We start from the raw sequence: 25,017 nt of genomic DNA, 5'->3' as shown, positions 1-25,017 counted from the left end.
TGCTCACAAACCTAAAGCAATTATATGAAGCAGATAAACACGACATGAAAATACGCATCATTTGCGTATCAAATTTCACCCTTATGTGCTAAGCATTTTCTATGTACACTTTTCTATAGAGATTATAACCAAGCAAAGGGACCCAAACTTCGTTTTTCCTTCAGCAATTTACAATGAACAAGAACAAGTACAATGCAAGGCAAGGCAAACCTCCCCCAGCATTTCATTTTAGGATATAGAAAACCTAATGCTTTCAATCTAAGTTTTGCGCACCTGTCTTCATTGTTATTACAATCCTCCTTATGAACATAAACACAACTGACAAGGTCTTCCAAATTCTGCGAGGTTTGGTGTGCCCAACCTTAACTAGTAGATCTGCTGGTGAGCCAGAAATGAGGTCGTGAGTAGGTAAGTAACGGAAGTTTTCTTCACTGATAAAAGCTTGACTGCTGCACTCGTCGAAGAGAGAAGCACTATGACTATCGTGGGGGAAAGTATCAAAGTCTCTGATAGACATGGGGAACACATCAGGTGACAGAATGCCAGAGTGAGCAAAACCAAAGGCATCGTTCTTGATGGGACTGGGGAAGCTACTAAACAGGTTTTCTGTTCCATAGAAAGAAATTGAAGGCTCAGGCAAAGAGGTCCCCAGAATCTCATCTTTCTCGTAGGTTACCACATCATTCCAATGATCAGATGCTTGTTTCACAAGAGTAAGTGCTTCTATCTAATATACATAGACAAGTTAGGCTGTTATATGTTAAGGGTTGGTACGCGAATAAGGGAAATACACACCTTTGCACTATTTTGGAGGTCGGTAAGCGGAATAAATTGCTGCTCTGAATAGGTACCAAGCGCTTCTCCAACGACATTGAAGACGAACCCAGTTTTCCTTTGGCCATTTGGGTAGTAAACGTGCACCTCATCACCAAGAAAACATGTTCGGGCATGATCGACAGTGACTTCCCACATCCTAGCAGACATTCCGCTGCCTAAAATCTGCATTAACAATATAATATGCAAAGGAAGAGTGTTATCATGAAAAATTATTATAGAAATTCTAGTGCTGCAGAAATTACTAAAAAAGGTTCCAATATCTAGTAAACTACAAGGCAAAAAGAAACTTCCTCACCAGGAATTTAAGGTAGATCGTATATTATAATAATAAACAGTATCATTCTTAAGTTCTTGTTAGTTTGAAAAAGAAAAATGGACAAGGAAAAAATGGATAAACAACCCTCATTTCTCTTGGATAATTGTAACTTTCATGTTTGGAAGTTATATTAGCTGAAGGTGTAAAATGATGAAAGTGATTGGATACTAAAGATGCATGTTAATACATTTCGGAGCCTTGAAGAATCCCTCCAAAATAACATCAGGAATTCCTTGACAGTATTAATATTTGAAAGGCTTAGACGCTTGTGAAAGGCACCATCTTTGCCAATCTTCTCCAGGCGCCAGACTTCATCATCGAGTGATGGGGGATAATGTTTCTTGTATACTGTAAAGAAAAATCAAATTGTGTATTTTCAATTATAAAAGATGTATTATTAATCTACATAGAAGAAGAAGAAGAACCAAAAAACTCAATATCATATAAACTCACATTCACCACGGTGGTCTTTAACCATGAAAGGTTCAGTCTTGGCTTCTCTTATTCTGATTCCATTGCAATGACCATCAGCAATTCTTGCCCCGAGCCTGAATTTTCGACTTCTTGTCCAGCTAGAGTTATCTGTAAATATCAGTTCTCCTACCACACCAATCCCTCCTTTAAGATCCACAAAAACATCACCAGTTAGCAATGAGCGCTTGCCATCTCTTTCTTTCACAATATAGTTCTTAAATTCATCAGCGGTCCAATTGCCATCTTCACCAACTTCAAAATCTCCATGCAGAACAACCATTTCCACCTTCAATGATGATACAGGACCTATTGTGATGACTTCCCCAGTGAAGGCATCAACTAAAGCAACAGAGATGGCTGATGAATTCTCCCCTTCTATTCGACTACCAGTGAATATAGGAAGAGAAAGTTTGTTCTTGAACTCAAGTCGTAGACTTCGAATGGCAGAACCAACCTGCTTTTCACATTGCCTGATTGATGACACATATTATTTATCAAACATAAATCCAACAAAATATGGTCTCTCAGAAAGAAACCTTTCTTATTTTCAAATTTTAAGGAAAATGATTCATCAAGAAAAGATCTGTGTCTTACGTTGTAAAACTGGCCAAATGCTTCGATAAAGCCATTTCAACTTCTTCCCTTATCTGTAAGAAATATTGTAGCATTAACTGATGATAAAATGTATAATTTCTGCCTAAAGATTGGCTGCTGATATAAAATTATCTCAATTTTTACAGATTGGAAGTCTCTGCGAGGGAAGCAAAAAAGTATCACAAAATTATCTCAAAATTCATGGATTGGAGTCACTATGAGGGAACCAAAACCAATAACTGATAGACAAGCAAATAAAATCATACAAAATTAACTCAATTTTCACTGATTGGAGCCTCTATAAGAGCACCAAAACCAATAGCCAATAGGCAAGAAATAAAATTATATATCTCAATTTCATGGATTTGAAGTTTCTGTGAAGAAACCAAAACTGATAGGCAATAGGCAAGCAACAAAGTTAGTCAAATAGTACTCTCTACGGCAAGAATAAATCAGTTTCTGTGGTGATTATTGTGATAGATTTGGTTCATAATATTCTCCCTTTTAACACTCAACCGTCAAATTCTCCTCCTTTCCTTTACCACCGAAATTGAAAAAACAGATCCTGAAGATAGCACATAAGAATTTGCTCAAAATTTCTTGGCTCATACTGGGATAATAGACACTCGCCTCCTTCTCATACCAACCAATACTCAAACCGAAACCGATTGCAGATGCGAGGTCAAACAACAAGGAAAGAAAGGGCAGGCGTGGAATTCAGATTGACTCACAATTTTTCGCATCAACGGCTCCATCGCCTCAAACCACTTATTAACTCTTTGCCTCATCAACACCTCCATGGCGACCCTAGTTTCAACGATCCGTGTCCCAAAACCATCATTTCGGAATCAGAATAATGCAACCCCTCCTTCCAAATCACAATCGCATCATATGTTACTTTGCTTACCTCTGGAAGGTCCTGGGCCGCTTCTCGCCGTGAGATGCGCTTTCGGTGGATGACGCACCTGCCTCCCTCTCCTCTTCAGGCTGCCTCTTCTGCGACATGATGACCTCCACCTCCAGCAGGCGAACAAACGAGGCGAGCGATGAGATTCGAATCTCTAGCCGAGAGTGAGAGGGAGGGGGATCGAACCGCCGGCGGAGATCTCGACGGAGGACGGAGCTCGAGGAAGATCGAGAGCTTTCGATCAGGTTCAGTCGCGGCGGTCGACGCGTTTCGAACTGGTGGTTCTTGTGGTCGATCACTTCGTTCCTCTTTTTTTACTCTTCCATTACTTTTCTTATTTATTTATTTATTTATTTAGGTAGAACATAAAAATAATTAAAAAAAAAAGGAGAATTCCACGCGAGGAAGGGATAGGAAGCGAGTGGGCCCCGCGATGTGGGTCATCGACAGATCGGTTTCATCCAACGGTCTTCGCGAGCTTGATGATGGCCCCAGATCGGGTGTTTGCTGTACAACAGTCCTCGCCGTGCAGGACAAATAGCATCTCGCCGCGTGTCCCGGATGCTCTGATTCAGTCCTTTTATTAATACCGATCAAATTTCATAAATAATTTGTTTTATTATGAAACCATATAATAGTTTTAATTTAAAGTTTTTTAATAAGTGGCTAAATTCTTAAATGAAAATTGATTTTTCTCATTGATTTCTTGTTTTTTTTTCATGTCACCATCGAAAAAATAATTGTGCACTAGTTTCCAAAGTGATATAATTTGAAATAGTCGTACGATTTGAGGAGATTAGTCATCAAATTATTGCATTTTGACAAACAAAATCTATGAATAGATCATTATATTTATATAGTATATATATTTTATGACATATTAACGGGTCGGATCCATCTAACTAATCGGATTCACGTTGTCGTCGATCCGGCCATCGTTATCTACCATCTAAAACCCCAACTCGATTCCTTCGTTCCAATCTCTTCGACCTCCAAATTTGCCCCAAAAATGGCGCTCCTTCCTCTTCCCTTCTCCGCTCCCCTCACAGCTTCCACTGCCTCCTCCTCCTCCTCCTTTTCCTACCATGACTTCCGAAAACCCTTCCTCGGCGCTGATTGTCTCCGGCAGCGTCCTCCTTGGAGGAACCCACCTCGGAGGACGGCACTGAGACCCCGGGCCGGAATCACGGCGGCCGGACGGAGCAAACCCAAGGAGCTGGTGTTGGGAAACCCTTCGGTGGAACTACAGAAGGGAAAGTACAGCTACGACGTGGAGACCCTCATCAACAAGCTCAGCAGCCTCCCTCCCCGCGGCAGCATCGCCCGCTGCCTCGAGGCCTTCCGCCACCGCCTCTCCCTCGCTGACTTCGCTCTCGTGTTCAAGGAGTTCGCCATGCGCGGCGACTGGCAGCGCTCCCTCCGCCTCTTCAAGTACATGCAGCGCCAGTCGTGGTGCCGGCCCAACGAGCACATCCACGCCATCCTCATCGGCGTGCTGGGTCGCGAGGCGCTGCTCGACAAGTGCCTCGACGTGTTCGAGGATATGCAGGCCAATTCGGTTCCCCGATCCGCGCTCTCCTACACCGCGCTGATCAACGCCTACGGTCGTAATGGCGACCACGAGACGGCGCTGGCGCTGCTCGCGCGGATGAAGGAGGACCGCATCGCGCCGATGTCGCTGACGTACAACACCGTCATCAACGCCTGCGCGCGAGGCGGGCTTCCTTGGGACTCGCTGCTTGGGCTGTTTGCGGAGATGCGCCACGACGGCATCCACCCGGACCTTGTTACGTACAACACTCTTCTCGCTGCTGCAGGTGCGCGTGGTCTCGCCGAAGAGGCAGAAATGATTCTTCGAACCATGCTTGAGGCTGGAGTGTTGCCTGATAATGCCACGCACACTTACCTTGTTGACACATTTGCCAAGCTCAACCGCCTTGATCGTGTCTCGGAGCTTCTGTCAGAGATGGAAGTTGGTGGGCACCTTCCTGATGCAGCAGCTTACAATGTGCTCATGGAGGCATATGCAAAGGTTGGTGCCTCTAAGCAGGCGATGAGTGTCCTCCGCCAGATGCAGTCGGCAGGTTGTACACCCACCGCTGCGACATATAGCATTCTTCTCAACCTCTATGGGCGGAGTGGACAATATGAGGACGTGCGTGAGCTCTTCTTGGAGATGAAGGTGGGCAATACAGCACCTGATGCCTCTACATATAACATCCTCATTAATGTATTTGGAGAGGGGGGATACTTCAAGGAGGTTATGACACTGTTCCATGACATGGTCGAGGAGAATGTGGAGCCCGATATGGAGACCTATGAGGGCCTCATGTTTGCCTGTGGAAAGGGAGGTCTTCATCAAGAAGCTAAGGCAGTTCTCTCTCACATGAACCAAAAGGGCATCATTCCGAGCTCAAAGACCTATACCGGAGTGGTAGAAGCACACGGGCAGGCAGCTCTGTATGAGGTCAGCTCACCATCAAAGTCCTCAATTTTTTTCCCCTGTCCACAGAACATCAAACAAACTGTAAATTGTGTTCCTCATCTCTGATTTCAGGAAGCTTTTGTCGCATTTAACACTATGCACGAGATTGGGAGCATAGCAACAGTGGAGACCTACAATTCTCTGGTCTATACTTTTGCCAGAGGGGGGCTCTTTAAGGAAGCTCAAGCAATTTTGGCACGGATGGATGCAGCTGGGATTCCGAGAGTTGATGATACTTTTAATGGCCTCATTGAAGCATACTGTCAAGGAGGGCAGTTTGAGGAAGCTTTGAAGACTTTTGTTGAAATGCAGAATTCAAAATGCAAGCCAAATGAGAGGACTCTTGAGGGAATGCTGAATGTTTACTGCACTGCAGGGCTTGCTGATGAGTGCAAAGAGCAGTTTCAAGAAATTCAGTCTCTGGGAGTCTTCCCCAGTGTCATTTCTTATTGCCTGTTGCTAGGCGTATATGCTAGGAATGACAGGTGAGAGTTTTTTGTTAAGCATATTTTGCATTTTCAATCAGAATTTGTCACTTGCTAGCTTCAGAATCCAATTTTGAAGATATTGATGTCCTCCATCAGATTTCTATGTCAAATATAAACGCAATCAATTCCTCTGGCTATGAACTGAAATACAGGCAACTGTACTTTAAATTGTTTTGATGCACTTCTGCACAGAAAAGACACTGGATGTGCTACCTTAAGAATTTGCGAGAAAATAATTAATTTTCATTAGACAGAGTTTCTATATCACGTCATTAAAAAAAAAAACTAAAACTAAAATTACTAGATGATAAGGTTCTTCTATTGATGTCTAATCATACTCTGTAAATAGGTGGAACTATATCCTCTTAAAGGCAGATCCATAGGTGTGAGGCTGGGAAAACCATTATGTAAATATTCCAAGACTCGTAGTGCTGGGTCTGAATTTTGTTGAAAACTTTGTTCCAGTATGTTAGCCTTTGCATCTTTCTCATTCATGATCCTGGAGCTATGCCTCTTAAATATGCTAAATTTGGATGAGAGATTATTGCAATTAGTGTGTTCTAGTACTACCACAAATCAAAGCAAATTATAAGTGCAATTTTTAGTTTTTTTGTATATTATTGCAACTGAAATGGTTCAAAGTCAAAATATTGTGAAGCTTTTGCTGGATCATTTGTCTTCTTTTCTCAATTGTTCATGTTCACTAGTTCCATACCTCTCCAATTGTACCTGTTATTGTTCATTAATCTTTTCATTCATGTTTTTTTAAAATTATATGAGGCTGAGTAATTAGCACTCCAAACACAACTTTGTGAGACATAATGACCTGTCCTAAGTAGGTGGATGCCTCGATCACTAAGTGATTAGGTTTATTTATGCTGTTGACTTCTGAGAGCTGGATTGATGTTAACTAGAGTCATATCTACTTTGTTCTCTTTCCATAATCATTCGCTCAGAATTTAGTATAAGTTTGGTATTATTGCTATCCCAGCATGACCAGAATTAATTCTATGTCTCCCTTGATTTTTTACTATGTTTTCTTCAGCTGTATTACATCCTTGAGCCTCAGATATTGTACAATAAATTTGCGTTTTCTCTATAATTTGTTAATTACCATTTTCCTATTCCAATCCTAAATAATATTTCAGGTGGGACGAGGCGTACCAGCTACTGGAAGAAATGAAAACAAATAGGATTTCCAATGCTCATCAAGTACTTGCATCAATGATTAAAGGGGAGTATGATGATGGATCAAATTGGCAAATGGTGGAGTATGTCTTTGACAAATATATATCTGAAGGTTGTGGTTATGGTTTGCGGTTATATAATGCACTCTTGGAAGCACTTTGGTGGTTGGGACAGAAAGAAAGGGCTGCGCGTGTTCTCCGCGAAGCAACTAAGCGCGGCCTTTTTCCTGAGCTATACCGCAAAAGCAAGCTAGTCTGGTCCCTTGACGTCCATAGGTAACTTTCTTGTATTTCAGTTGCTTTTTTTGGATACCTATAACTTCCATTAAACTCCTAAATTTTATAACATATGCTCAGGATGTCTGTTGGTGGGGCTCTTACTTCTCTATCGGTGTGGGTTAATGACATTCACGCTAGATTTAAGGAAAAGGAGGATCTTCCTAACTTGGCAACTGTTATTGTAGTGTGAGCTTTCGACATCCTTTTCCTGTAACTATTTCTCTTGTTTTCATTCATCGATTTATATTTTGATTATATAAGTGAAACTCATTGTGTGTTTATAATGTGTGTTTTAGGTCCAATAATTCAATTAATTTTTGAGGAAAACAATCCATATCATGCATCCATGAATTTGGATACCTATAAATCTGTAGGATAAATTTGGCTTTGACTCAGTTATCTTCATAATTAACTGGGCTAATATAGACCATCTTGGGGGTACTCAATGTGCTTTAATTGCAAATTAAAGTGACTTGTAATGTCAGGATTCTATTAATTGTCAAAGTAGAACTCACTATACAAATTGCATGTTTTAGTCGATAGGGTTATGATTCAAAAGAGTATTGCTACTTCATGTATCTGACTTTTTATGCTCATTTTGCCAATTCTAATTGATTCAGGCGCGGGGAAATGGAAAAAAGTTCAGTAATACGAGACTTACCCGTTCCAAAGGCGGTCTATTCTTTCCTCAGAGACAATGTATCATCATCGTTCCATTTTCCTGGATGGAATAAAGGCCGTGTCGTCTGCCAACGGTCCCAGCTTAAAAAACTCCAGTCGAGCCTACTGGATTCATCAGCAGATGAAACTGAGCCTTCAAACAGCTTCATTTCTCTAACTAATCTGGACTTTCCACAGCCAGGCACTCGAATACACACCGCAGAGCTCAACGACGATGACAAAAGTGAGAGCGATAACGAGTCATTCGACAGTGAAAAAGAAATAGAAGCAGAAGCAGAACTTTTAGCACTGTGAAAGCAATGGATGGCTCGATGATCCCAGATTCGCACTAACCGGTATTGGACTTGGATTGTTGAACAGAAACATGCAGAAGTAAGTTTCTGTCGGAGGTTTACGAATTACCTTTAAAGGTGCACAACAAAACGATGCAGTCCTGGTGATCTCTGAGGCCCCTCATTTGGGCTGAAGTTTGGTGCTACTGGTTCCGCACCCAAAGCTTCACAAATGCTTGCTCGCAGATGAACATTGCACAAGGTAAAATGCTTCATGTAATCGTATGTAACTTGCCAAAGTATGCTTTGCAGTAGAGCAATAGATTGTTATAAAAAAAAAATGTCTAGCTACTTTGATGAGCAACTGGAACAGAAAAATAGCAACTGTAGAGATTCAGATGCCAGACCGTGTGATCGAACAGCATACTTATCGAACACCAAACTCATCCTGGAAAATTTGCATTTACTAAACTCACTACAGTGAACAGCAAAGTCACTGCAGCAGTAGGTGTCATGTATTGCTCGAGACTGGCTAACTCAACAATGAAAGTGAAGATATTATGGTCGCAGAGGCATGCATCAAAGAACGACGTCTGAATCGGCAAGTTTGAAGCAAATTGACAGTGAAGAAGTAAAAGTCTGTGGGCTAACTCAATTCATCTAACCAAATCACATCTATTTATGGACCATAAAATGCATAATGATCATCATTAGGCTTCTGCACAAGGTGCACTGAACGAATTCTATATGAACAACAAGCGACCTTGTTGCACTCTACGGCTTCATCGAATCCTGTCTGCAACATTGCATTCATATGTCTAACGCAGTTGAATTGTTTCAGGACGTTTGTAGATATGTTGTTCCTCTTTTAGGTTAAGTTATGGTCACAAACAAAGAAAAACTCATCGAAGTTTGATGGAATTTGCTTTAATGATTTAACACGTCCAAAGTCATGCAAAATTAAATTTTGAGCATTCATGCATCCTCCACTCTTTAGATTTGAGTTATGAGCTCCACACCGATCGATCAATAATCAAGAAACTCCACTCCATACCAGAAAACAAAAAAAAGAAGTAAATCGATCGAGCAACTCGATCGATCAACCTTGTATCAAAGTAAGTGTTTTTAAATTGTTCATGCGCTGGTGTCCTTGTGCATATGGTTGCCTACGTGGATGTCTTCGTCGGCAATAAATTTGCCCCAGAACCAGTGCTTTTTCCAGACCAAGATGATCTCTTCGATGGGCACGTTCTTGGTTTCGGGAAGGAAGAAATAGATGAAGGCGGTCATGATGGCCACCCAGCCGGCGAAGAAGTAGAAGAGGCCGAACTTCATGTGGCACAGAGCGAGGAGGAAGATCTGCGCGATGATGAAGGTGAAGAACATGTTGACTGACACCGTGATGCTCTGCCCGGCCGATCGGATCTCCAGGGGGAAGATCTCGCTCGGCACCAGCCACCCCAGGGGGCCCCATGACCAGGCGAAGGCCGCCACGTAAACGCAGATGAACAGCACGATGATGCTCGCGTAGCCCTTCGACAGCTCCGTGGCCTCGCCGGAGACACCGAACTTGAGTGCGATCAGAGTGCCGACCACCACCTGAACAATATAATGAGACAGGAGTCGATCGATCGTATGTGTCACTTGCTTTTCGATCGATGGGAATTTAATTATATTTGTGGACTGATTGAATGATCGATCGATCGTACCTGAGAGATGAACATCTGCGCGCCTCCCTGTAAGAAGAGCACCCGGCGTCCGAGCTTGTCGACGGTGGCGATGGACACGAAGGTGGCGAACACGTTGACGAGGCCGGTGATGACTGCGGAAGCCAGGGAGGCTTCGCCGCCGAAGCCGATGGTCTTGAAGAGCACCGGCGCGTAGAACATGATGACGTTGATGCCGGTGAGCTGCTGGAAGAAGGGAATGAGGATGGCCATGGTGAGCTGGGGTCGGTACTTGCTCTGCAGTATGTTGGACCAGGGGCTTTTGATGGTCTTCGCCTCATCGCTGGCCGCGACCAAATCCTCGAACTCCTCCTGGACGTCGTCGGTGCCGCGGATCTTCTGGAGCATTTGCCTGGCCTCCTCGCCGTAGCCGCGCTCGATGAGCGAGTTGGGCGTGTCCGGCAAGACGAACGCCCCGACGCTCATGATGATGGCCGGGACAGCTGCGAGTCCGAGGCTGACGCGCCACCCCCACCCGCCTTTGATCGAAGCGGTCCCGTAGTTGATGAGGTTAGCGGCGAAGATTCCGATTGTGATCATGAGCTGGAAGCCGATGTTGAGCGTGCCGCGGAGGTTGGCCGGCGCCATCTCCGAGAGGTAGACGGGCACAGACTGCACGCCGGCCGGGCATGTGTAAATCAAACGGTCGATATATCGTCGAGCTTATAAATTAATTAAATTAAATGAAGAGATCGAGCTGAGGAAAAAAGGCCTTGCCTGATTTGCGAACCCGATTCCGATGCCGAGGAGAACGCGGCCGAGAATAAGCATGAAAACATTCACGGCGGCACCGTTGAGGGCGGAGCCGACCAGAAACGTTACCCCTCCGATGAGCATGGACCACTTCCTCCCGCAGACCCTGGTCACCGACGACGCCACGAACGAGGCGATGAGGGCGGCGACGTAGAGCGACGAGGTGAAGAGAGTCAGCAGCTCGCTGTCGAACTTGCAGTACTGGCTGGTGCTCGAGTCGGCTTGCTGCTTGGCGAATACGGAGGGGAAGAAGCTCTCGAGGAACGAGTCCATGGAGGTCACACCGCCTGATCATCACGATATATCGAGCATGCACAAATTAAGGTTAATTATTAGGGAGACAGAAGAAGAAGAATGAATGAATGATAATATATATATATATATATTTTTACGTACGTACCGGAGATTCCGATGTCGTAGCCGAAAATGAGACCGCCGGAGGAAGCCATGATGCATGCCAAGAGGACGAAGCTGGTCATCTTGCCTCCGTACTGCTTGTTGCTCGTGCTGACTATTGCTCCTCCTGCCATTTTGCACTTCCTTCTTTATTAATTGATTTTTATTTTTATTTTTATTTTTATTGATAGAAGGGGAAGCTAGCGATAGAGCGAGGAGGGGCGTCCGTGCTTGGTTTAGACGATGAGCGATGGCTAATTTATACGACTCTTTTTCCTAAACTTAGCCTCCAACGGAAGGACGGACGGGTAGGAAGATGAGCCGTGGCTTTGTATTTCAAAATATTAATTTGTATTTCATATTTATATTATATTCTTTATAAATATCATATAAATAATTTCTAATATTATATACAATATTATTAGGATAAGGAAAAGAAGAATCTTTAAATGAAATTAAAACATCAAAATATAAAGTTAACATTTCTGGTAGAACGTCTAATTTATATCTAGGATCTAAAGCAAATACAACTAAATAAATTTCAAAAGTATGAAAAAAATATTTTTTTTCCATTTCATTTTCATTACTAATACACAAGACGATAAAAATTCATCGGTACTATGTTCATTTAAAACTACACTATAAAAATTCACTAAAATTAATTGAGAATAGGATAATAAAAATTGAAAAGTTGTTCGGTTGCATCATTAAATACTTTTAAAATTTCACAAATACTACTACAAATTAAATATTCCATTGGTATAAAAATAAGTATATATTAGTATTATTAATATTTTTTTGTAAAAAACAAACATAATAATTTTATATAATGAAATGAATCTTGTAATAATTGATATGTTGAATTCTAACGTGTTGGTACATTACGTGGAAATTTTTTTAAGTCTAATTTCATTATTTTTACAAAATCTATCTCATTATTTCATTATAGATAGATGCGATCATAAATAGGAAATAATAGTTCTAATTGGTTTAATATAATTTTCTAAAATTCTTAATCCATCTTGACATATAAATTTAAAATATGCTAGTGTTCCTGTTGAGATCGGCTTCCGGACGCGCCGCCGGACCAGTCAACATGCTGGGGAAGAGAGGGGGGTGGAACCGCCGGAGAGGGCCTCCATACCGAGGAAGGAGAGAAGATCAGCCACCGGTAGGCCCTGAAACATCATCGAGGAACAGAGGTCATCCTGGCGCCGGGGAGTCCCCGGACGGCCACTCCGACGCTCAAGTCAGCTCAGTCAGGAGGAAGAAGAAGTACAGTAAAATAAAAATACTGCAAGGAAATGCTCAGCCCAAAAAAGATAAGAAGAGTCAGAGAGATCCAGAAGAGAGAGAGAGAGAGCCCGGAGCCCCCCTCCTTCCGAATACCTTCTGTGACCTCTTTTATAACCTTGAGAAGATCTTGATGAGATCTATGCTGACAAGACATGGTCCTTAAGGAGATCTTGATATGACAAGGTATGGTCTTGGAAAGATCTTGATAAGACAAGGTATGGTCTTGGGAAGACTATTTCTGACAAGTCACCTCCTAGAATGATCATCTCTGACAGGATATGGCCTTGAGCAGACCATTATGACGAGTCGTATGGGTTGAATAGGCTGAATGCTGAGTGGGTTGTGTGGCAGAACTGAGCTGCCGAGTGAACTGAGGGGGAGCTGGGCTGAGAGCCGAGTGGGTTGAGTGGAGCTGGCAGAGCTGAGCTGCCAAGCCGAATGGCAGTGCTGGACTGCTGAGCCGAGCCGAATGGCAGTGCTGGACTGCCGAGCCGAATGACAGTGCTAAGCTGTGCCGAACCGAATGGAGGCTGAGCTGTGCCGAGCCAAATGGAGGCTGAGCTGTGCCGAGCCGAATGGAGGCTGAGCTGTGCCGAACCAAATGGAGGCTGAGCTGTGCCGACCCAAATGGAGGCTGAGCTGTGCCGAGCCGAATGGCAGTGCTGAGCTGCTGTGGCTGAAGGGGCAGAGATGGACTGCTGAACCGAACAGCAGAGCTGGGCTGCGTCCTAGATGACCAAGTCCATGAGGGGGGGGGGGGGTTATAACACCCATAACAGCTAGTATTAAATTTAGCATTATCAAATAATATTGAAAATATTTTCTGAGTTAATCTATATTCTTCTAAAATTAAACATAATAATTGTGAGATGTTATGAGCAGTATGTGATTCATCAAAAATTCTATAAGCTAATAATCTTTTTTGAATATTCCAGAAGTTATCAATCCAATGGCAAGTCACACTTATATACGAATGTGTTTGCCAATGGTCACTCTAAATATTGACATAAAAAAACTTTATTATTTAATTTACTAAAATTTTCAATTAATTTCCCCCCTTTTTATTACTTTTTAATTATTTTTTTAGGTGTAGTTCTAGAAACAAGTTTAGCAGATAGATTATAAGATTCTTTATAAAAATCTTCAAAAGTACATTTAGATTCAAAACTAAATGAAAAATATTCTATGAAAATAAATCTAGCTAATGATTTTCTTAATTTATTATCGGAATACAAAAATAAATCAGAATCAGTATTTCCACTAGTGGAAAATCTAGATAATTATGCTTGAGAATAGTCGATTCCATATTCTGTCGGGTGCTTCGTTTCTATATGTTGTTTCAACAACCCATAGCCACCGCTGACTTGGAATTTGTAAGAAGCATTGCAGTATTTACATTTTGTACGCAATTCTCCTGATAGAAGAGTGACATTCTCAAAATGTTTAGTAAAAATAGAAGATTTTAAAGGAGGAACTTTCCGAACTTTAGAAGTAATTGTATCGGTACTTCCTTGTGTTTTGAGTGCGGAAGTTACTCGGTCTCATCGTTGGTGGATTGAATGTTGAGCTCCTCATTCAGATTCACAATTTCCTTACCCCTCTAATATCAAGATGATGAATCTCCTCGGCCTCCTTCCATTGTAATCGCAAGTGGAAGTCGAAAGCGTGTAAATATTACGAAATTGAGAATGATAGTAGAGAAGATGAGTGTAGAAACAATAAAATGAGCTCTCTATTTATAGAGTTTAGAGAGTATGGACACTAAATCGTAGTTATTGATCAAAAAATGATCAAATGATCTCAACCGTTGAAAAAAATACAAAAAAGATCCCTTTTATCCCAACGGCTAGAACTAGTAATTTCAATGGTCAGAACGCTCAAAAAAAAAAAGGAAAAAAAAATGGACCAGCGGGCCAAACAGGCGATTAACCGCCAGTTCGGCGATTTTTATTGGGCTAGAACCATAACCGGCCTGGCAACCAGGTGGGTCCCCAGTCCGTTGACCCAGTTACAGGTCCGGGTCGGACCCGACTCGGGGTTGGGTCTACCCTTGTGGACACATTGCGCCTAGAAAGGTGATTGACAACTCATCTTGTATTGTAAGGCACTTGAGAATTGATGATTCATCTATTTCTTGTCCTTGAAAGTTCGTAAAGAATAAATTTACATGCATGCATTCTAAAATAGCCCTGGCCCATACATTAATAGAAGCCACACAAAAAGTAGTTGAAATCCACTTTTTTCAAACGTGAACCTAATAGTTCATACACAATTCAGGAACATGGTGACCTAGGATACAAGGTTCCGTTTAATGTGGTCTGGATAGGGTTAATGCTACTAGTTTTATCCAATAGGCAGATAAGCAACTTCCCTGAACTGTATGTTGATGGATCTATGTTCTTCAAAACTATATATACTCTTTTATAGTTTCTTACATATGCATTTTGTTAGAGCACATTGCATATGTTTGCAAGTAGCTTCATATTATTGTTGTTGGTGAAATTTCATCCCTGAGCAATTTGTAGAGTTTAATAATTCTATCAAAATTTTTTGATATCTTTGCCTTTTCTTATGGAGCAAAACATTGTTGTTTTCATTGACCTTATTGTTATCATGTATTACCTGTAGTTCTCTGCTATTGAGATAGATGTCTTTGTGATTGTATGTGCGTTCTTGTTTAGCCATTCTTCTAGATAGATCTCTTTGTGATTATACACGCTTTCTTGTTTAGCCATTCTTCTAGATACTGCTTGCAAGGTAGTTCCTCTTGTTGTTACTGTAACTGGACGAGTGGGCGCAGAAACACCAATAAACTGTGAACAAAGTGGTCTGAGAGGTGTCATAGTTGAGGAAACGGTATATATTGTTTACTCATAGATGAAGTATTTTGATATTGACATTTCTGCAACTTTTGTGAAGAAATCTTGTCTCATTGTTTTTCAGGCAGAACAACATTTCTTAAAACACAATGATGCCGGATCCTGGATACAAGATTCTGCTATGATGCTTTCATTGAGCAAAGAGGTTCCTTGGTTCTTGGTAAGTACAATGACTACAAGTATAGATTGTTATTTTTATTTCTATGTTTTTGTTTTTTCCATCAAACTACTTTGTCATTGTTAATATGATTACTGATAGTGCTTGTCATTTCATAAAATGATTTTCTTGGTCTAAGTTTCAACTGTAATATTTGATGAACTGTGAACCCAGTTTTCTATTTGCTTAATCATTTTTTAAATTTTCTGGTGAATATGCTGAGCCATATTTATTACAATTACAAGGATGATGGAACTGGGCGTGTGTATGTTGTTGGAGCTCGAGGTGCTACAGGATTGGTGTTAACTGTTGCAAGTGAAGTTTTTGAGGAGTCAGGGAGGTCCTTGGTGCGTGGGACACTGGATTATTTGCAGGGTCTTAAGGTTCATGATAATTTCTTTTAGGATGTCTTACTACTTACTATACAGGTTTTTTTTCTCTTCATACTATGTACACTTTATTGTAGATGCTTGGAGTCAAGCGAACTGAAAGAATTCTTCCAACTGGAACTGCATTAACTATTGTTGGTGAGGTAAATAAATTACTATGGTATTGGTGATTAGTTAACCTTTTAGAAGAAGGTTAGATCTTTTGTCGATAAACAGGCATTCTTCTTATTGTGCTGACTGAAAATTAATTACGGTGTTTGATATATATTACTAATACTAATAGCATGCCTAAAATTAGTATAGAAGTCTCATATCCTTTGTGTTTTTGTTTCTCTAAATAGGCAGCTAAAGATGATGTTGGAAAAATAAGGATACAAAGACCAGAAAAAGGTCCATTTTACATCTCCCCTAAGAATATTGATCAGTTAATTGCAAATCTTGGAAAAAATGGGCTAGGTGATTTTTGCTTCATTGAATACACTTTGCTTTCTTGAACATAGGAATTATTTGATCATTGAACTTGGACAAGTCAAACAATGGAATGAAACTGCATATTTGTAGCAAGTTGGGATTATGTTGTGTTACTGCTTCATGATAGAGTTAGGAATTCACAACCTTACATCTCAGTTGTCCTTTTAATTTATGACCACCTCGTAGCGATGTTATGAAAGGTTTTCTGTATAGTTTTGGCTGTTAAACAATCAAAGAAACAGCCTTATTGTTCCCAAATACGCTGTCATTTGGCTAGTACTTCGATGCTGTCATTTGGTTAGAAATTATCAGTGCCAAAGAATTTGGCATATATATAAGAAAATTGGCTCACAGTAATGCTAACTCATTGTGGTTCCCGTTTCTGTTTCTTTTATGGTATTATTTTGCTTTGTGCAGGGTTCTTGCTGCAGCTGCAGCGCAACAGGCACGCAAGTCTGAAGGTAGGTATTTCAAAGTCAACTTGCCAACCAGTCTCCAGACAGTAACATCGCCTTTCTTTGTGTATTTCTCAGGAACGAATCAAGAGTCTGAAAAGGAGCCAGATAATGCAAAGAAGGAAAATCTGGCATTAGACATATGTGTGATCTGCCTTGAGCAAGAATACAATGCTGTTTTTGTCCCGTAAGCATGCTGCCAAGAGAACAACTTTTCTAATTTAAATCCTAACTTTAACTGATCTGTTAAACTTCCAATTTGCTTGATTTGCTCATACCATGTTTGCCATTTTTCATTTCATTTGAAGTTCTTAGTATCTTTCTCTCATCTATAGAAGATCACTTTAACATTTGGATTGTATTTCACTCTGAGCCTCTTAACGCAAGCAAAGGCATACATTCTCCCATTCACATGATTTTGTTTCTTTGGTAAAAAAAATAGCAGAGAACATAGAAAAGTCTTAGACCAAGTAAACACTTATGCATCTGGGATTTTAACGTTGTGAGATCTAGTATTCCTTTTTTGAATTTTGGAAATAAAACTGCATTTGCTCCCTTTGTTACCTGGATTCATCACTCACCCTCTTACTCATCCCAAGAAATGATCTTGGTAAGAGTTTATCGATCTGGACAACTAGATCCCTTTTTTTTGTTCTCACATGATAATGTGATGTATTCAACATCAAGGCCTATATCCACATCACATCCTCACACCCCAGTTCAATTATTGTATATGTGCCCTTCAAGATGTGCTGTATTGTTTATTATGAATGATTACAGTAGGCTTCAACAAATGCTTGACCAGTTAATTAAGGGCTTGGACAGTTGTGGTGGGTCTTCTTCTCAACAATCTAATAAATGATCTTGTTGGTATAAATATCAGAGCCTATAAACTCTTGTTTGTCAGATTAGCATATTAGAGTGTGCGCATTGTGAATTCAAATGGTTATTGCTCCTATGAAACTCTGTGTGAGCAGTTGGTAAAATTGATATATAGGACTCATGGAGCAAACTCTTCAGATCTCAGAGCAGTTAATATTTTTTATATACTATGTTGTTGCTATTTTCGATTTAGCATGCAATTTGATCAAAATTGACCCACTTGGTTATTTAGGTTTGTTGTACTGTTCAATGAACCAATGCAATCCCCACTTGAGCCAATGCTCCAGAGCTTTTTGGTACAATTTCTGTTCCAATTTTCATATGAAATATAATCCATCAATGACTAACCAGTTCTTGGGTTCATAGGTTTAAGCTGTATTTTATTCCTGGATGAAGGAAGACTTCATCGAATCCTGTCTGCAGCATTGCCTTCATATGCCTAACGCAGTTGAATTGTTGCAGGTGTGGTCACATGTGCTGCTGCACCACATGCTCTGTGCACTTAATGAGTTGCCCACTTTGTCGTAAACGAATCGATCAAGTCGTCAAGACCTTTCGTCATTGATCCATATCTGATATGAAAGTTCAGCAAGACGGCCATTCTTCAAAGAGAGATTCTCAAATGCCAGTTCCGACTTCAGTTTGCTTTTCATGGCTTTGTGCTCCTAATTCAACCACAGGAAATCACACATTTTCGGTTAAGTGGTGGTTGAAATTTGATTTGATGGACTCTCAAATTGCTTACTACATTTGTAGATATGTTGTTCCTCTTTTAGGTTAAGTTATGGTCTAACAAATGAACTTATTTGTTTTTGCATTTCCTAATATTTTGGATTCGAAGAACTGGATTCAGAAAAAATAAACCCCCACATAACTATTCTTCTACTATTCTTGTTTTACTTTTGTTGAATGTCGTGAACAGTCAAGCCATCAATCAAAATTATGTCACCTCAACCGTCGTCGACTCCACGAATGTAAGGACTTGTGAGGAGAAATTGAACGAGTGGATTAGTTGAGTGTCGGAGATTTTCGACAAATTACTCTGACGTTCAAGTCAGTAAAAGGATAGAAGAAGAAGAAGAAGAACGAGAAATGAAATAGCTTGAGTTCCGAGAGCATTTTCATACTTAAGGGGGAGCTTATATACTCACCCAAGAGAACATTATGGCTGACCCGAGGCAGGCGGGTGCGACATCTGAGGAGACAAATTTTGCAAACTGCTGACAAGTGCACCGATAGGATGGTATTTAGGGAACAAAGTCTGTCAACCTCCTAACCATCTCATTACTCGTCGTGTGAATTATTCTTGTCTTTCAGCCATAGGTAGAGGCAAGAGAAGATCTAGGGAACCAGGTCTGACAACCTAGTAACCGTTCTGACCCTCTTGCATGCTTGATTGTCTTTTAGTGTTGAAGGTGGCCGAGGGGGCCGCACCCGAGCCAGAATCGAGTAGGATGTCTGGGTTGGCTGAGGTTGAGAGATCGGGACGGAGGGACCGAGAATGGCCGAGCTACCTAAGTGATCGAGACTGGCTGAGCTGATTGAGTGACCGAGACTGACCGAGCATTGCCGAACTGAATGGGTGATCGAGACTGACTGAGCATGGCCGAGCTGACTGGGTGACCGAGACTGATTGAGTTGGCTGAGTAATCGAGACTGATCGAGCTAACGGAATGATCGAGCATGGTCGAGCTGGCTGAGCTACCTGAGGATGAAGCAGAGCGGCCGAGGTGACTGAGTAACCGAGGAGGGCTATGGAGCCGAGTCGCTGGTTGATCGATTGGGGTCAGATTGTCTATGAATGTAGCCGAATGGTGGCTGAGGAGGGATGGCCAAGCCAACTGAGGGATCCTCGAGTCGGTTTGAGTGCAACAGACAGAGGCTAAGTTGAGTTGGAGGGAGTCAGATTGAATACTATCGCAATTGGACCAGTCAAAGAGGATTTGATTATTGACCCTTGACTTGCCACGTCGTCCGCTTTCATGGAGCATTAGATTCTAAACATCACAAACAAAGAAAAACTCATCAAAGTCATGCAAAATTAAATTTTGAGCATTCATGCATCCTCCACTCTTTAGATTTGAGTTATGAGCTCCACACCGATCGATCAATAATCAAGAAACTCCACTCCATACCAGAAAACAAAAAAAGAAGTAAATCGATCGAGCAACTCGATCGATCAACCTTGTATCAAAGTAAGTGTTTTTAAATTGTTCATGCGCTGGTGTCCTTGTGCATATGGTTGCCTACGTGGATGTCTTCGTCGGCAATGAATTTGCCCCAGAACCAGTGCTTTTTCCAGACCAAGATGATCTCTTCGATGGGCACGTTCTTGGTTTCGGGAAGGAAGAAATAGATGAAGGCGGTCATGATGGCCACCCAGCCGGCGAAGAAGTAGAAGAGGCCGAACTTCATGTGGCACAGAGCGAGGAGGAAGATCTGCGCGATGATGAAGGTGAAGAACATGTTCACTGACACCGTGATGCTCTGCCCGGCCGATCGGATCTCCAGGGGGAAGATCTCGCTAGGCACCAGCCACCCCAGGGGGCCCCATGACCACGCGAAGGCCGCCACGTAAACGCAGATGAACAGCACGATGACGCTCGCGTAGCCCTTCGACAGCTCCGTGGCCTCGCCGGAGACACCGAACTTGAGCGCGATCAGAGTGCCGACCACCACCTGAACAATATAATTAATGAGACAGGAGTCGATCGATCGTATGTGTCACTTGCTTTTCGATCGATGGGAATTTAATTATATTTGTGGACTGATTGAATGATCGATCGATCGTACCTGAGAGATGAACATCTGCGCGCCTCCCTGTAAGAAGAGCACCCGGCGTCCGAGCTTGTCGACGGTGGCGATGGACACGAAGGTGGCGAACACGTTGACGAGGCCGGTGATGACTGCGGAAGCCAGGGAGGCTTCGCCGCCGAAGCCGATGGTCTTGAAGAGCACCGGCGCGTAGAACATGATGACGTTGATGCCGGTGAGCTGCTGGAAGAAGGGGATGAGGATGGCCATGGTGAGCTGGGGTCGGTACTTGCTCTGCAGTATGTTGGACCAGGGGCTTTTGATGGTCTTCGCCTCTTCGCTGGCCGCGACCAAATCCTCGAACTCCTCCTGGACGTCGTCGGTGCCGCGGATCTTCTGGAGCATTTGCCTGGCCTCCTCGCCGTAGCCGCGCTCGATGAGCGAGTTGGGCGTGTCCGGCAAGACGAACGCCCCGACGCTCATGATGATGGCCGGGACAGCTGCGAGTCCGAGGCTGACGCGCCACCCCCACCCGCCTTTGATCGACGCGGTCCCGTAGTTGATGAGGTTCGCGGCGAAGATTCCGATGGTGATCATGAGCTGGAAGCCGATGTTGAGCGTGCCACGGAGGTTGGCCGGCGCCATCTCGGAGAGGTAGACGGGCACAGACTGCATGCCGGCCGGGCATGTGTCAATCAAACGGTCGATATATCGTCGATGAGCTTATAATTAAATTAAATGAAGAGATCGAGCTGAGGAAAAAATTAAAGGCCTTGCCTGATTTGCGAACCCGATTCCGATGCCGAGGAGAACGCGGCCGAGAATAAGCATGAAAACATTCACGGCGGCACCGTTGAGGGCGGAGCCGACCAGAAACGTTACCCCTCCGATGAGCATGGACCACTTCCTCCCGCAGACCCTGGTCACCGACGACGCCACGAACGAGGCGATGAGGGCGGCGACGTAGAGCGACGAGGTGAAGAGAGTCAGCAGCTCGCTGTCGAACTTGCAGTACTGACTGGTGCTCGCGTCGGCTTGCTGCTTGGCGAATACGGAGGGGAAGAAGCTCTCGAGGAACGAGTCCATGGAGGTCACACCGCCTGATCATCACGATATTAATTATTAGGGAGACAGAAGAAGAATGAATGAATGAATGATAATATATATATATATATATATTTTTACGTACGTACCGGAGATTCCGATGTCGTAGCCGAAAATGAGACCGCCGGAGGAAGCCATGATGCATGCCAAGAGGACGAAGCTGGTCATCTTGCCTCCGTACTGCTTGTTGCTCGTGCTGACTATTGCTCCTCCTGCCATTTTGCACTTCCTTCTTTATTAATTGATTTTTATTTTTATTTTTATTGATAGAAGGGGAAGCTAGCGATAGAGCGAGGAGGGGCGTCCGTGCTTGGTTTAGAAGATGAGCGATGGCTAATTTATACGACTCTTTTTCCTAAACTTAGCCTCCAACGGAAGGACGGACGGACGGGTCGGAAGATGAGCCTACTTTAAAATATTAGTTTGTATTTTATATTTATATTATATTTTTTATAAATATCATATAAATAATTTTTAATATTATATATAATATTATTAGGATAGGGAAAAGAAGAATCTTTAAATGGAATTAAAGCATCAAAATATAAACACTACAAAAAACCAAGGAAATAGCGACGGACCATTTCCGTCGCTATTCGATCGCTAATCGAGGTTAACGACCGATTAGCAACAGAAATCGACCGTCGCGTAAAATTCCGTCGTTGACATCACTTTAGCAACGGAAATTAAAATTCCGTCGCTAAAAAAATAAAAATTGATTAGCGACGGAAATTATAATTCCGTCGCTAAATTTGAAGAAAAAATTAAAAAAAAATTCGTTGATTAGCGACGGAATGATAAATTCCGTCGCTAATAATTTATTTTTTTTAAAAAAATTATTTTGTTTTTCTGAATTTCCTGTTTATATATCAAAATCTCTAAATACAATAATACAATCACATTAATCTCTAGATACAACATATTAAAATACACCAACATATCAAAATACACCACATATCAAAATACATCACATTAATCTGAATACACCACATATCAAAATATCAGAATACAACATTAATACAATAATATCAGAATAGCTGACATAAATTTTTAGATACACTGATACTGTTTTTAATGTCCAAATACAATAATATATCAAAAACTTATCTAAACGAGCCGAGGCAAAATAGAAGATCCTACAAAAAAACCAATAAGATAGGTTAGTAATACAACAACGTATTTGAAAAATGCATGCTTACAAGTAATAACTTAAAAAAAATTAAAAGTAATAGAAATGCTAACCTACCTTGCAGACAGCTACTGATCAGGAGCATTAGGGTCCTGAGTCTCCGTATCAGGGTCCGCACCTCGTATCGCAGCTCGCAGCGCATCAAAAGCAGGCGTGGGTGGCGTCTGGCCAAAGGCCTCCATGAATGTCGCCATCTGCCGCCCAAGCTGAGCTTGACTTTCTGCCTGCGCCTCTAATACGACGAGTCGATCTTGCTGCCCCTCTAATATGACGAGTCGATCCTTTAATTCTTGATTTTCTTTTTGTAGGGCTTCTATCGCAGAATCTAGTCCGCTGGGACGACCCCTGGCTCTAGGAGCCATCACACGATCATATACAACTCTCGCCTGGGACCCTAGACCGTAGAGGGTGGAGCTCTTCTTCGTCCCACCGACCACATCATAGTAGATCTCATTCAACTGGTCGGTTGAGAGCTCCTGCCTCTCTCCTCCCTCAACTGCAGGCGCAGACGCCTGTGCAACTCTAGCAGAATATTCAGCCTGTTTAAAATTAAAATAATATAAAATTTAAGATTAAAAAAAATAATTACATGGCGGTAATGTGAAATAAATTTAAAAATTATTTTCTTATGTCTAATGCCTACGAGCGAGCATCAATAAAAGTGTCATCCTTGGACTTGTGTGTCTTAGTAAAAATCTCCTAACAAGTAGGAGGACGCTGTAACTGGTGCTCCTGAAAAATTAAAAATACAAATAAATAAAAATAATGACATTACTAATTAATTAAAAATATATTAATTGTAAACTTACTAAGTCCAAAGTATGCTCCACAATGGAGCGGGATCCAACTGTATGTTTTGTAGATCCGGTGCTAGGGCCAGCTAGCTCGGTCTTTCTGTTGGACCGAGCTGTCTCTGAATTTGCCTGTCATCTTTCTGCTTGCCATGCAGCCCAGATGTCCTCTGGGATCCAAGATGGTCTGGTGCCCTTATTTCTGCATTTATATAGTAGATCTTTATATAATTTGCTAGCAGCAGCATTCCAGGCGTCTTGAAACTCTCGCTCATGTCCTGGCTCAAAAGTATACTTTTTCTGCAAGAAAAAAAAATTAGTGGAAACAAAAAATACTTCATTATAAAGTGGTTAAAATGACTTACCACAAACTCGTCGTAGTAGAAGGTGTGCATGCCCTAATCGACATGCCTCCAAGTATGCCCTGAACGACATACTCGCTCACGGAACTTACTAGAAATATATGCGGCAACTTTATGACCCTCTGGTGTAAAACTACATTAAAAACCATGTAAATGTTAGACATATATTATAAAACAAATTATGAATTAAAAAGTACTAAATGTACCAATACTTACCACCCGACAACAACTCTCAAAACTATCCGGCCACCTGGTGCTGCTGTCTGATCAGACATATCTATATCTGCAAAATCAAAAATGAAGAAGAGAAAAAAAATGCTACAATGACCTACCAGGCGTACCAAGATTCAATTTTAACAAGAAGCAAATGTTATAGACAGAATGATGCTTTATAGGTCAATCATACAAGAATTCCAGCAACCTAATTAAGTCTTCCAACAAGAGGACCACGTTAACTAGAATTCTTAGCTAGAGATTTTAATGGAACCTTATGGTTACGTTGATGAGGAACCTTTAGTGCCTTGTTATATATCCTAAATGAGATTAACTTTCTATATATCTTTTTTTATTATCTACTTAGCAATTTATATTTACTATTTATTTTCTTTGACCTCTATTAGTTATATCCTTTTGAGATTATAATTTCATTAAGACTAGGCGATGACATTGATTGACCCTTTCCCTTGAGGGATCTCCAGGCGTCCTCCTTCACTGACACCGGCGGCCCATCTTAACAACAAGCCTTCGAGGAACTTCCCCGGCAGCCCCAGCTTAGAGAGCCCATCTCTCAGAGCAAGCACCCAACTTTACTTGAAAAATAAGGTCCAAATTCCATACTAGTTCGGAAAAGGAGTAAAAAGGAGAAAGGGAAAAATACCCGGGTTGTTGGACG

General features: G+C 41.9%; 5 protein-coding genes across 6 annotated transcripts; 2 read left to right on the top strand and 3 right to left on the bottom strand.

The window, feature by feature from the left end:
• Positions 1-40: 40 nt before the first annotated feature.
• On the bottom strand, positions 41-3,425 carry LOC141815517 (calmodulin-binding protein 60 D-like). 2 transcript variants are annotated; one of them, XM_074703460.1, is made up of 7 exons: positions 3,129-3,425; positions 2,953-3,028; positions 2,222-2,274; positions 1,607-2,097; positions 1,341-1,501; positions 796-999; positions 41-727 (listed from the first exon to the last, which is right to left on the bottom strand). In XM_074703460.1, the coding sequence occupies exons 1-7, from the start codon at positions 3,224-3,226 to the stop codon at positions 254-256; spliced, it is 1,557 nt and encodes a 518-aa protein (XP_074559561.1). In that variant the 5' UTR covers positions 3,227-3,425; the 3' UTR covers positions 41-253. The 2 variants fall into 2 exon arrangements, with proteins under 2 accessions (XP_074559561.1, XP_074559562.1); XM_074703461.1 differs by lacking the exon at positions 2,953-3,028 and having other exon boundaries at positions 3,129-3,200.
• A 701-nt stretch (positions 3,426-4,126) lies between these two features.
• Positions 4,127-9,402, top strand: LOC141814377 (pentatricopeptide repeat-containing protein At1g74850, chloroplastic). The gene is made up of 5 exons (XM_074702331.1): positions 4,127-5,595; positions 5,686-6,098; positions 7,250-7,564; positions 7,646-7,753; positions 8,188-9,402. The coding sequence occupies exons 1-5, from the start codon at positions 4,138-4,140 to the stop codon at positions 8,540-8,542; spliced, it is 2,649 nt and encodes an 882-aa protein (XP_074558432.1). The 5' UTR covers positions 4,127-4,137; the 3' UTR covers positions 8,543-9,402.
• A 252-nt stretch (positions 9,403-9,654) lies between these two features.
• On the bottom strand, positions 9,655-11,530 carry LOC141814378 (sugar transport protein MST6-like). Its single transcript, XM_074702332.1, has 4 exons — positions 11,401-11,530; positions 10,965-11,287; positions 10,230-10,859; positions 9,655-10,119 (listed from the first exon to the last, which is right to left on the bottom strand). Exons 1-4 carry the CDS (start codon positions 11,528-11,530, stop codon positions 9,655-9,657), a joined length of 1,548 nt encoding a protein of 515 aa, XP_074558433.1.
• Positions 11,531-15,416: 3,886 nt separating this feature from the next.
• On the top strand, positions 15,417-18,788 carry LOC141815222 (E3 ubiquitin-protein ligase SP1-like; the record flags this gene model as incomplete). The annotated part of the gene is made up of 8 exons (XM_074703137.1): positions 15,417-15,548; positions 15,636-15,731; positions 15,974-16,111; positions 16,195-16,260; positions 16,459-16,573; positions 16,891-17,049; positions 17,122-17,230; positions 18,388-18,788. Coding segments are annotated over 8 exons (918 nt in total), but the record flags the coding sequence as incomplete, so codon positions are not given.
• A 1,351-nt stretch (positions 18,789-20,139) lies between these two features.
• LOC141814374 (sugar transport protein MST6-like) lies at positions 20,140-22,002 on the bottom strand. The gene is made up of 4 exons (XM_074702326.1): positions 21,873-22,002; positions 21,457-21,779; positions 20,719-21,348; positions 20,140-20,604 (listed from the first exon to the last, which is right to left on the bottom strand). Exons 1-4 carry the CDS (start codon positions 22,000-22,002, stop codon positions 20,140-20,142), a joined length of 1,548 nt encoding a protein of 515 aa, XP_074558427.1.
• Positions 22,003-25,017: the final 3,015 nt, after the last annotated feature.

The sequence above is a fragment of the Curcuma longa genome, chromosome 21 (genome assembly GCF_044706935.1).
Source record: "Curcuma longa cultivar G26 ecotype Majalengka, Jawa Barat chromosome 21, ITB_CL_G26_1.1, whole genome shotgun sequence".
Lineage (NCBI taxonomy): Eukaryota > Viridiplantae > Streptophyta > Magnoliopsida > Zingiberales > Zingiberaceae > Curcuma > Curcuma longa.
This window is presented reverse-complemented; position numbering and strand designations above follow the sequence as displayed.

Bases quoted from the DNA above. Each gene is read 5' to 3' on its own strand.
- LOC141814377 (XM_074702331.1), top strand. From the start codon at position 4,138: ATGGCGCTCCTTCCTCTTCCCTTCTCCGCTCCCCTCACAGCTTCCACT. The intron at 5,596-5,685 runs GTCAGCTCACCA...CTCTGATTTCAG, and splicing joins GGCAGGCAGCTCTGTATGAG to GAAGCTTTTGTCGCATTTAA. The intron at 6,099-7,249 runs GTGAGAGTTTTT...ATAATATTTCAG, and splicing joins GTATATGCTAGGAATGACAG to GTGGGACGAGGCGTACCAGC.
- LOC141814374 (XM_074702326.1), bottom strand. From the start codon at position 22,002: ATGGCAGGAGGAGCAATAGTCAGCACGAGCAACAAGCAGTACGGAGGC. The intron at 21,349-21,456 runs GCAAGGCCTTTA...GCCGGCATGCAG, and splicing joins GAATCGGGTTCGCAAATCAG to TCTGTGCCCGTCTACCTCTC. The intron at 20,605-20,718 runs GTACGATCGATC...TATATTGTTCAG, and splicing joins CGCAGATGTTCATCTCTCAG to GTGGTGGTCGGCACTCTGAT.
- LOC141815517 (XM_074703460.1), bottom strand. From the start codon at position 3,226: ATGTCGCAGAAGAGGCAGCCTGAAGAGGAGAGGGAGGCAGGTGCGTCA. The intron at 3,029-3,128 runs GTAAGCAAAGTA...CGTTGAAACTAG, and splicing joins CGGCCCAGGACCTTCCAGAG to GGTCGCCATGGAGGTGTTGA. The intron at 1,000-1,340 runs GTATTAACATGC...TTGTTAATGCAG, and splicing joins ATTCTTCAAGGCTCCGAAAT to ATTTTAGGCAGCGGAATGTC.
- LOC141814378 (XM_074702332.1), bottom strand. From the start codon at position 11,530: ATGGCAGGAGGAGCAATAGTCAGCACGAGCAACAAGCAGTACGGAGGC. The intron at 11,288-11,400 runs GTACGTACGTAA...CGTGATGATCAG, and splicing joins CTACGACATCGGAATCTCCG to GCGGTGTGACCTCCATGGAC. The intron at 10,120-10,229 runs GTACGATCGATC...TATATTGTTCAG, and splicing joins CGCAGATGTTCATCTCTCAG to GTGGTGGTCGGCACTCTGAT.